Raw genomic sequence first — 12179 nt, 5'->3', positions numbered from 1 at the left:
CTTTATATTTTATTTTTTAAGACCCCAAGCACCCAAGTCTGGATTATCATATCTGTAAGTTTCATCGCAGCCCATTTAGGTCGGGAAATGTTTTTTACATTGCTAGGTAAAGGAATAATTTGTAAGATTCTTTTCGGAAAGGTCACTTTATGAATGAGGCATAACACGGTAATAGTAAACGTTCACCTCTTGTCTGATCTCAGTGGACACAATGAAGTGACCAATATTCCTGAAGATATTGTATTTTATCCATGGTCTGGTCCTCTCCATTGTGTATAGACATTGGGTGCATCTTATTCTGCTTGTTGTGTTTAGTATTAACCTATAATGATTATTTGCACTGTAATCTATCTGATGAGCTTTCTCTCCTTTAAAGACCACAGACACAATGCCACTCTCTTCAACTGTCTATCCTACTGCACTATCTTCCTGTCCTGTCACAAATCAGCCACCTCCCAGACTTAGAGGCAGGGTCAGTGTGTCACAGGTAATGGATTTGTGTAGCTTACCGCTTAAAAATTAAAAGGCACTTGCTCTCAAGCTGCATGCACTGCCTTAATCTGAGTGTTCATCCTGATCGGGCATGTACAACCGTGCAAGAGCGCCATGTTTCATGTGAGCAGACAGTCGCTTGCAAATCTACATACTACTAGCTTAATAACTTCTCTAAATTGTATACTAGTTATATTGATCATGTTTTGGAATGGACTTTCCCTAATTTTGTAGTTCTCCCAAAGGGTGGTCCAAAGCCGCAGAAGATATATCCTTATGATCCTGGGGAGCATGCCAATAATTCCGTCTGTGTATGTGGTCGGACAAACCTTCAGCTGACAGCTGGCCACCGATGGAAACTAGAAATGGCGTGGTGGTCATTATGTATTGATTCACTAACACACATTGACAGGTTGCGTGTTCTTACCACCTGCAGCAGCATTCATTCCTAGCGGGAGCAAATGTATTGAAATATGTGGTGTTTATTTTTTGTTTCCCTGAGGATAGAGCTGATGGTCAACATCTCATCTCCACTAGTAGAGTAAATGTGAATCATAATTTCCATTCATGGATGTTTAGACAACAGGTTACATCTATGATACTCTTATGGCCTCATCGGGTGAATTGAGAAATTTTGATTTTTGCATCAGAACCTTTCCCAATCTAATTGTATGCAAAATAACCCTCTGGTCTGTGCTTTCTGGTCCTGTCCTCGACAAACTGAAAATGCCAATCACTGTCTACAATGGTGACCTGCCTCAGCCAGTGATTAGCTGAGTGGCCATTTCCAATGTTAAGGATGGGAACAAGAAGCACTGACAAGCAGGGGCTGGGTATGCACTAGAACATGACTTGCAGGGGATCAGGGAGGGTAAGTATCATTTCTTGTGTTAATATTTAACTAGATTGAACACTTTTAAGTATAATTTTTATTTGCTGCAAAACCCCTTTTATCATTGAATATCTTTAAATGAAATTTAATGCACTAATTGCATAAAGAGGTGATTAATGTACTGAGAGAATACAGTCATTTTACATTTTAATACACATAATATTTTCTATTTACTCATCTCACAGCAGTCAGTGTGGTGGCAGGGAGGGTGTTGCTGTCGGCTCTGTGAAATAAAATCTGGCAGTGTTTGTAATGATACTTATCTCAGCTCCGCTGTATCTCCCCACAGTAGCTATAGAGATCAGTGAGAAGAGGGGATGTGTTCTCTCTTCCGCTGTATGTTGCTACCTGCTTATAATTGGTCATCCTCATACAGAGGAAGAAGTACATGCCCCCAGAACATATATTTTACAAGCTAATATCTTTGCAATGAAGAAGAGTAATTAAAAAAAATAAAAACCTAGGTTACTCAGCTCTGCAGCTACTATTCCATGATATGGCCAGTTTAACACGATCAATCTGGTGAAAAGTCTTCTCTAGAGCTTAACTGGAAACTATCATTAGTGGGGGGGTTTTTACAAGTATTTTTAAAATAACTTTGGTATTTTTTTTTTTCATATCAAAATTTTTATTAAAAAAAAAAAAAGTTATTTTCACACTTGCTACTTACGACTATTTTAGACTGCTACTTCATGTCCTTTCAAAAAGAGATAACAGGAGTTTCCTTAAAAATAGGTAACTTTCTAATAATGTTTTTTTTGTACAAATGTGCAACCACACTAAGCATTTGCTTTCACTGCCATATTTGAACTAAACCAAATAATACATTTTCACTGATTGCCGTGGGCTTATGAATAACAACTAAGTAAGGCCCTATTAACACTGTGTTTCCGCAGATTAAATTTCTGTGCATATATGAACAAATCCTCATGTTCAGAATAAAAACAATGGAGTCAATTTGAACGCCATTCATGTCATTGTATTCTATGGTTCATCGGCAATTCATCAGAATTCCATTTCTAGGAGGATTCAGATGGAGCTCCCAGATGTACTGCAGAAACACAGTGTGAACAGGGCTAAGATACAGGGTACATACATTTAGTTCTGCTAGCTATACTCTCTTTCTTTTTCCAAAGACCACACATATTTAAAAGGAAGCTGTCAGGTTCCCTATGCCCTCCAACCCACCAGCATTGATACCTGTATGCTCACATTCCCTCCCTAACCATCCCTGTATAATGCTATTCACTAATATGAATGTGTGAAAAACTGCGCTGTTCTTGTCACAGATTAGTCAGCCTTCTTTACATGTTATCACTCCCCTGTGAGCGTGATAACATTATTTCCATGAGCCGGTGTCACCGCTAGCTAATACAAATCTCACGCATGTGCGCAACTCACTTCGGTCGCGTAAGTGCGTCTTTGAACCTGATTGTACGCTTCCTGGCTTCATTAGGCGCACTGTGCATGACTGGAACTTCAGAAGATGTGTACATGAGCTGTTTTCTGAACCTCTGGTCATGCACAGTGTGCGCAATGAAGCCAGGAAGCGTCCACCCTGTTTCTGAGGTACACACAGCTGAAATGAGCTGCACACATTCGCAAGATTTCCATTAATTGGCGTTGACTCCGGCTCATGGAAATAATGTTATCCTGCCCACACAGGTATAATAACATGTAAAGAGGGCCTACTAGCCTCGGTAAACACCCCTTCGACTAGTCAATCTCTTAATTAGCATAGGAACAGTGCAGTTTATAAGTAATTTTTTTTTACACTTTTATATTCGTGAATAGCATTGCACAGGGCTGGTAGGGAGGGAGTTTAGGCATACAGGTATCAATGCTGCTGAGTTGGAGGGCATAGGGGACCTGACAGATTCCCTTTAACTGAATATTTCATCACTGTTAATAAGTCAGGCGTTATTCCAAAAGTATAGGCGTAGGTTCTGTTCATATGTAGATTAACACTGTTGCACATACGTGACAATGCAGTCATATCTGAGTGTGGTAACATTTGACATTATTGCATTCGGGGTTCAGCAGGGTTGTACTCATTATTTGGAGAATAGTTATCTTCACTGTTATTTTAGGTGGACCTCATGCCTTTATTGTGATCCTTGTTAATATTTTTTACCCTTGGTACACCAGAAGATTCCATCAATCAAGGAATATTACGCGAACAGATATTATATTTTGCATATTTGTTTCATTGTACCATACAGTCCTTGTATAGCAATTACCTATATGTTTTCTACATTGGAGGTCACCCTATTGTACGTAACGATCCTGCATGTATATATACTGTGGTTTCTGTGAGTGTGTGTGTACACAGCATGGCTTTTGGCAATCGCTGTGCAATTACGTGACCTCTATTGTGTATTCACTTCTCATCCCATTCTCATTGCATACTTTGTCCTTTTACATCATCTCATTAGCCCTGCAGATCTGACGGCGAACAAACAGCACCTAAAAGTCCCGTAAAGTTTACAGACTCCCCGGTTAATACCCTGAACTCAAATTCTATTGTGGTAAGCCCAAGAAAATTGCATTTTTATCACCCTCTCTAAATCAGTCGTAAAGACAATACTGTTACTTCTTACTACCATTTTTTCCCTTTCAAGTTATTTCTCAGTTTAGACATATTTTAATTTTTTGGTAAAATTGGAGCTTTCTGTATACTTTTATATATGTATACATTTTAGCTGTCACATTCGCTTTTACTTGGGATTGCTTTGTAAAGTGCAACATATTTATGATGTTTTTAAGATATTACTTGCCTGTCCCAGACTATATTTTACAACCTATAAAATGCTCCTTATTTTATTAGACTATATGGTGGATCCAGATAGATTATTATTTATTATTATTATAGTGCCATTTATTCCATGGCGCTTTACATGATAGATGTATAAATTTTCTACTTCAGCCAATGTTCTCCACCAGAATCTGCCCATTAATGTAGTGGAATTAATAGTTATAGAGAAACTGTCACGTGAGAGAGGTTTTAGAAAATCATTCAACATTTCGACAAAGACAGGCAAAATGATAATATGAAAAATGAACATGTACTCTGTTATATCATGCCATACAACCATGATGCAAATGATTTGCTATAGTAGTCATGTGTACGCCATTTTTATCGGCATGAAGGTGTAGCGTTGGATTGGCATTGTGAAAAAATATTTGTATTTGTTTTATTACATTGCCTGCCTTTGGCAAAATGTTTATATCGGAAAGCCCCATTAAACATGTGTTACTACCTGCAGGCATATGTTATAGAGCAGTTACATCTGGACAGACTGATTGTCACGATGTGTGACACAAGGTGTCATACCAGGTACAAGAGGTCTCCCGGCAAATGATGCAACACTGTGGGAAAACCACGGTGAGCAACACAACAAAAAGGGTACAAAATACAATGCTAGGCCCTTGCACTAGGGAGAGGGGAGCGGGGTCACCTCCTAATGCTCACCTGAGACTGATCCCCTGCACTTCCGAACAACCCCAGACAGGCCCTTCCCACAGTGCACCAATCACGTTTCTTTTGGCTCTCGCTGGCCCTGATCTCACTCTGACTAGTGAGGGCCAGCGAGACTCTAATCTCGCCACTACAGTAAGACAACACAAAGTAGCAAAGACAAACAGGTAAGGAAAGACACAACCAAAAGGACAGCTCAGTTTCTTCTGTAGGAACCTTTGCAGCTGCAATAAAAACAACAACACAGCTATGCAACAATGAGTTCTCTCTACATGGTCAGCATAGGCATGAGCTATAGCCGGCATAGAGAAGAGTGAGGAGCAGATATTTATAGCAGAAGGGAGGGGCTGCAGCTTAGGTTACAACTACCTGTTAGATCACTGCAGGATAGAAATGAACCTTAACACCTTTAGTACCTGATGGCATTAAAAACGCTCCAACTCCAGGTAAATGACATGCGGGCAATAAAACAGCTCTTCCATCCACAATACTTAGTGACCATCTAATCTGAGATGTGATCAAGCCGTGACGTGCTTGTGACACTGATAGTTTTATGAGAAAATATTCCATATGACTTATTGCATTCATGGAAATGTCCACTCTCTGTGGTCTTGTGAGTCTAGAGGATGGTGTTGCTCAATGTATGACTGGCTTTTCTGTATAAGGCCCCTTTCAGACGCGTGTTTAATCAGGTACAATCCACACACATCGGTATGGTCATATGTGTGTCACTCGTGTGTCACACGTGTGACATCTGTGTGATACGTACCGGAGAAAACACGAGTCTTTGAAATATAAAGATTTTCTATATTCACCTGTATCCAGCGCTGTTTTCTTCGGCTCTGCTGTCTCCTGCTTCTGAACCCCACTCGATAAATTTATTGATTATTCACTTCACTGAGGACCTGGAAGCCGAGGCATCATGGGGACAGCAGTGACAGGTGAGTATCCAGTAAGCAGTGTGCGCAGTGACGTCCAGGAGGTCTTTGGCGTTCCCAATGAACTCTGATGACCTCCTAATGACTCCCGCACTACAGCGGGTGTCACCACGGTGACTTCACGGGTTCATCAGAGTTCATTGGGAAACCCAATTACCTCCTGGACGTCACTGCGCACACTGCTTGCTGGATACTCACCTGTCACCAGCGATGCTGTCCCCACGAATGCTCCTGCTTCCAGCTCCGAGGTGCATTGAATATTCAATAAATATAATTAGCAGGGGTCAGAAGCAGGAGGCAGCAGAGCCAAAGAAAACAGCGCTGGAAACCTGGAAACCAGGTAAATATAGAAAATCTTTTTATTTCATAGACACATGTTTTCTCCGGTACATGTCACACTGATGTCACACTGATGTCACACGGATCACATCAGTGTGCGATCTGTGTGACACCCGTGCTGCCGGAGAAAAAACCTGCTATGTCTGCGTGTGTGTGTGCGGGGTCAAGAGGGGTCACATTGTTCGTGTGAAAACATGGCCATGTGATTAACACCATAGAATAACATGGGTACGCGTGGCATCCGTATTAAAACCGGATGTCACACGTACCTGAAACACGGATGTCTGAAATGGGTCTAAGTGTGCAGAGGTAGCAACCAACGACTGAATAGATCCACCTACTGGACTCTTAACACCCACAGTCATCAGGATCCTCAATCAATAAGGGAGTTATTCTGAATCTTTTCTCATAAAACTAGATCTCCGTTTGCTCAGCTTCTCCTGCTCTATGACACCATGCTGCATGTAGATAGCATCGTACTTTCAACGTGACAAATTACCTTCAACGTTATATTAGCTGTTTGCTTTGAAGGACAGTCTACATAATGACATTGCATCAACCATACAAGTCGAACATTTGTCCATATTGCTACCTCATAAGTCTGTGGTTTCACTTATTGTCTTTAGTGAAGTCATTCTGTATAATATTTTTTCCCAATAAGGGACAGAATATGTGCTCCCGTGATCCCTGTTCTTCCACCATCATAGCAATTCAACAGAAAAGCAAAACTTACCATGTGGAGTCTACAAAGTGTTACATGATCTATTTCTTCAACACCAAGCACCAATTGTCTGGTCTGGCAGTGGAGGATTAAGGGCTCATTCACATGACCGTTCCGTCTGTCCTGTTCAGTTCCTGTTTTTTTGCGGACCCACGGACAGGACCATCTTTTCAATGTCTTTTGTGTGGGATCGGATGGTCCATGGTAGTATTTCCGCGTGCATCCAATCCTACAAAAAAGCACATCGGATGCCTACAAAAAAACACATCGGATACCGTATGTCCATTCCGTTATTATGGAACATGTCCTATTCTGTTCGGTAATAACGGACCGTGACTCAATACAAGTCAATGGGCCCGTAAAATCTCCGGAAGCCGCATGGAAGCAATTCCGTGTGACTTCCATCGGGTGCCCGTGCAGTGTGTGTCCCGCTCCCTGCCAGCCCCGCGACTGCCTGCACTGCAACGTGTCCGCGTATGCCGGCACTGCAACGTGTCCGCGTATGCCGGCACTGCAACGTGTCCGCGTATGCCGGCACTGCAACGTGTCCGCGTATGCCGGCACTGCAACGAGTCCGCATATGCCGGCACTGCAGTGCGAGCAGCCTAGGGGATGATGAGCGCTGCTGTCAGGAGGTTAGTAAAGTTTATTACCTGCGGGGATGAATTCCTGCACTCCTGACGTCAGTGCTCGTCACTGACCGCCGCGTTCTCATATCTCCTCTCGCAGGCGGGCCTGAGACTGTGACTAGTGGTGATGTCACGGACCGCTCGCGAAAGGTGATATGAGAATGTGGCGGTCATTGAACTCAGTCACCAGCGCTGACGTCAGGAGTGCAGAGGCTTACATCACCGCAGGTAATGTACCTCGCTAACCTCCTGAAGTCAGCGCTGGTCATGCCTTGCAGTGACCTGAGCTGACCTCATGATGTTAGCTCAGGTCACTGCACTGCTCTCCCAGCCTATGGGGAACATTCTGTTCTTCATTGACTGGGACAGTGAGTATTGATCGTCGTGGGACCCCCTTATTGGATTACGCCGGACCCGGATTTGCTTTTTCTTTTCAATAAATTGGTGAAAGAGGGAATGTTTTGTGGAGTGTTTTTTCCAAATAAAAATGTGTTTGTTGTCGTCTATTTTTTTTTTTTTTTAATTACTGACTGGGTTACTGATGTCGGTTATCTGATAGACGCCGTGACATCAGTAACCCCCGGACTTGATGCCAGGTGACATTACACATCTGGTATCAACCCCATATATTACCCCGTTTGCCACCGCACCAGGGCATCGGGATGAGCTGGGGAAAAGCACCAGGATTGGCACATCTAATGGATGTGCCACTTCTGGGGTGGCTGCGGCTTGCTATTCTTAGGCTGGGGAGGGTCCAAGAACCGCGGACCTCCCTAGTCTGAGAATACCAGAACACAGCTGTCCGATTTACCTTGACTGGTGATCCAATTTGGGGGAACCCACGTTTTTTGTTTAAAATTATTTCTTTAATTTAAAATAACAGTGTGGGGTGCCCTCTGTTTTGGATTACCAGCCAAGGTGAAGCTGCCATCTGTGGTCTGCAGGCTGAAGCCATCTGCTTTACCCGAGCTGGCTACAAAAAGTAGGGGGGAGCTCACATCGTTTTTTTTAAATTATTTATTTATTTTTTGGCCAATTACAAGGCTAAGCACCCTTTAGTGCCACATGAAAGGCACTAAAGGGTGCAAGATTACAAAATGCTGGGGAGTGGGACATTTATATGTCTCTCTCATCTATTATCTATCCCTCTAGCTATCCGTCTATCTATCCTTCCTTTTCATTCATTCATTCATTCATTCATTCATTCCTTTATTTATCCCTTTATCTATTTATCTCTCTGTCTATCCCTCTATCATATCTATGTATCTATCTATCTCTGTCTCTCTATCTATATAACTGCTTCCGTGTTTTGCGGTCCGTAAAAAAAACGGAAGGCACACGGATGACACACGGCCCGTATACGGAACGGAACGGATGTCACATGGATGCCACACGGATGCATCCGTGAAAAAAAAGGACCGTGTTTTGCGGACCGCAAAAACGGAACGGTCATGTGAATGAGCCCTAAAACAAAGTGTCTGTTTTTTTAACAATAACGGCGCCACTCTTATCAGTAGGCTGTGCCTGGTATTGCAGCTCATATCTATTCTCGTAAATTCTCATTAATACAAGATATTGTAGAATTATACATATGGTTAGTTTTGCTTATCTGTAAAATTTTTACACTTCACCACATTTACCATTTTACTCTGAATTCAACATTGTTATGGTATGTTTGGGATTTTATTATAAATGGGTATAAATGTTCACAGTCGTATATAGAGATATGCAGGATGTCCTGGGTATTATTATTGGTATTATATCCATATAGTATATTGACTCGCATATAATGATCTACTGGAAAACCACATGTAGAGCCAATAAGATATTTGCTTCACTTTATTGCACTGGATGGATTCATTAATCATTGTAGTTATTGACAAATTAAAAGTCTATTTTATATGTGGAATTTTTTAGCACCATTATTCTGTCGTCCAAAAACATAATTTTTTACAAACAGCTGATAATGATCCATAATAACAAAACCAGAATTACTTATCTTACTAACGATCTGTTTACACGGACCTACCAATTACATTAAACTACAGCCGATTGGTAAATATTTAGTGATTGGCAGTAATTTATTAGATTGTTTATAGAAGCAGATAGCGGTAATAGATCACTCAATGCACATAGGCTGCTATAGTTTTTGTCAATGCGAGTCCTGTTTACACAGGATGATGCCACGACCAGAACGATGATGTTTTGCTCTGCACAAAAGATCATATAACCCAATAAATAAGCGTTCTTTTCATTGGATGATTGCAGCCTGTTTACATATAGGATCTGCAGAAAAATTTTAAGGTAACACTGCTTTTATTTTGTTGGACCATACGCTCCTGTTTGTAAAAGATTTTAAAGAGTGGGATAATCTTTTACACAATGACTGTTCAAACCAAACACAGGTGTTAGGTGCACCCTCGGGATGGCCAAACCATTAAGTGCAACGTCTCACTAACTTGTTTTTTTATCTGTCTCCTCCCTACTCTTCCTTGCTTGACAATTCTAGTAGGAAAATAAATAGGAGGGAAGGCGCACCGAACCGCACATTTGCACCTAGGGTGGACCAAACACCTGTGTTTGGTTTTGGATTGTCACTTTGTACTGACAGACTGAACTGATATTACTTGTATGGATCTCTGCAACTGGTAGTGCTTATTAGGATACATGCCCACGATCTGGAGATGCTTTGTTCTATGTGTAGTGTCATCCCTCCTGTGGAGACTCCAGTGTTCTCAACAGGAGAATGCAGTGTCCATGCTCACGATCCGGGTTCTGGGCGCTGCGGACTTTCTCTCTGTTCTCCCCGCTGAGAACACTCGCGTCTCCGCAAGAATAAATTGACATGCTACGACTTGGGAAGTCGCGCCGTGGGTCAGGGTACACTGTGGAAAAAAGAAGCACAGTGGGCATGGAATGTCTATAAATCCCATCCACTGTGCTTTTACTGTACAACATAACATTTTGGATGCATGGTAAACAGTCTAATGGTGTGGACGTAGCCTTAGATTACTGCTGAAGTATCTACAGCTCTGGTCCTGCTGGTCCATCTGTCATTCCTGCACATTAATTCATGGAAAAAAGTCACCAAACTAAACTGGTAGGCTGAATGATAATCTACCAGGAACATAAAGCATACCCTTCAGACGGTAGCCTGTTTCAATATATGCCACGTTGGCCTTGACATTTTATTTTTCCTCCAGCAGGTACTGGATTGGAAATTGGCAAACAAAAATGTCTTAGATTTAAAGTGTTGTGTGTCTTTATATGTCTCCCTTTAACCAAATAACCTATGCTAAATGTGTCCCTTATAATTTGCTTAATGACCACAGCAACCTCATCATACACTGACCACAGGACCAGACCTCACAGAGTCTGAAAAGAGCTATGTGGTAAGAGATCCTTCGCGGACGCAGACCGGCCACTGGTGCATTTGATTTGACTCCTGTCTCTGTTTAACATGTGTGTTTCTGTTTCTCAATATGAATAATATTCTTTTTCTGGCTACGCCTGCACTTTCAATCCTAACCGCAATAATGCATGATCGAGCCAAGCTCACCAACATTTCTTTGCAAGTTTAAGAGCATTTTCTAACAGCAACATGCTAATTGCACCAGGCTCTCTCCTGTGTGTCTTTTGTAAATGTGTACTAAATTTTCCCTTCTTCTGTATCTTGCCTGTTTCTTCATGCTTACCCTTGGAATACTCCTTCACTCCACTTCATGGACTTAACGGGATCTCCACTTCTGTTATATGCTGGACTTGTCTGATGCACTGGAATGTCTCCATCTTTTCCTGTCTCTTTTCTCTTGACTGTCGGCAGGAAGCCGTCTGCAATGAGATAATAAGCATTGCGGAGAAATCAGTCCGTTACTGCAGTACTATCTCTCACCCCTTTGACTATCGACACAAAGTGTCTTCATATGACAATAAACAATGTTTAATCATTTCTCAGCAACCTCAGGCACAGCAAAGAAGGGAGAGCTTAGAGCGGAGTCAGACGCCTCAAGATGCGTAAGTTTCCATTCCATTCTTCTTTTTATCTTATGTAACATATATCGGGTATTACTGTAGTTTTACATACAGTCCTATGTAAGGCTTCAGACAACACAGGAAGCAAATGTATCAACTTTTTCACATTGTTAATATCCAGCTCCTCACAATCTATATGTCTTTAGGCAAAAAAAATATCCTGGATCTCCGCTTTAGGATTTTCTGACCACCATTTTGAAATCATTTTCACACAAAGGAACATTAAATAGAATAAACTTGTAATAGAATCTACTACCAAGTGCTAAGATTTCCCACCTTGAGCGCAATAACACATGTATGTTAAAGCACCACTCCAGTGTTTTGAGGTCTTTTCACCACTAGAGTGGTGCTTTAAATCTAAGTCACCTTCCCCAGCCACCATCTGGCGTGTCCACCTTTTTTCAGCTTTGGTACAGTCCAGTTATGTTACAAGTTCTCAGTGCAAGTCTATGAGATCCACAAAGAGGCCACGACGAGCTTTCATAGAGTTGTACTGAAGTGACTTCTGACTCATGAAACACTTGACCTGCCGGCAGGTCCCAAATCGCTGGAGACCGACCGGAGCGGCAGCGAGAACAGAAGAAGATGGTGGCACGTGAGAATAATTCAGGGAGCAGGGGACTTATTTCACCACTGGAGTGGTGCATTAAGTATTGTT

At 41.9% G+C, this 12179-nt stretch overlaps 1 protein-coding gene across 7 annotated transcripts in view; it reads left to right on the top strand.

Moving 5' to 3' along the window:
- Nucleotides 1-12179, top strand: part of SORBS1 (sorbin and SH3 domain containing 1) — a 583014-nt gene that overhangs the window by 557966 nt on the left and 12869 nt on the right. For 2 of the 7 annotated variants that reach the window (XM_075348809.1, XM_075348810.1), the window contains 4 exons: nt 377-487; nt 3820-3912; nt 10822-10881; nt 11313-11503. In XM_075348809.1, coding sequence (XP_075204924.1) covers nt 377-487; nt 3820-3912; nt 10822-10881; nt 11313-11503 — 455 coding nt within the window. The remainder of the gene's footprint in view (nt 1-376; nt 488-3819; nt 3913-10821; nt 10882-11312; nt 11504-12179) is intronic. The other 5 variants (XM_075348812.1, XM_075348813.1, XM_075348811.1 and 2 more) reach the window with 4 other exon arrangements.

Source organism: Anomaloglossus baeobatrachus, chromosome 5, assembly GCF_048569485.1.
Source record: "Anomaloglossus baeobatrachus isolate aAnoBae1 chromosome 5, aAnoBae1.hap1, whole genome shotgun sequence".
Lineage (NCBI taxonomy): Eukaryota > Metazoa > Chordata > Amphibia > Anura > Aromobatidae > Anomaloglossus > Anomaloglossus baeobatrachus.
This window is presented reverse-complemented; position numbering and strand designations above follow the sequence as displayed.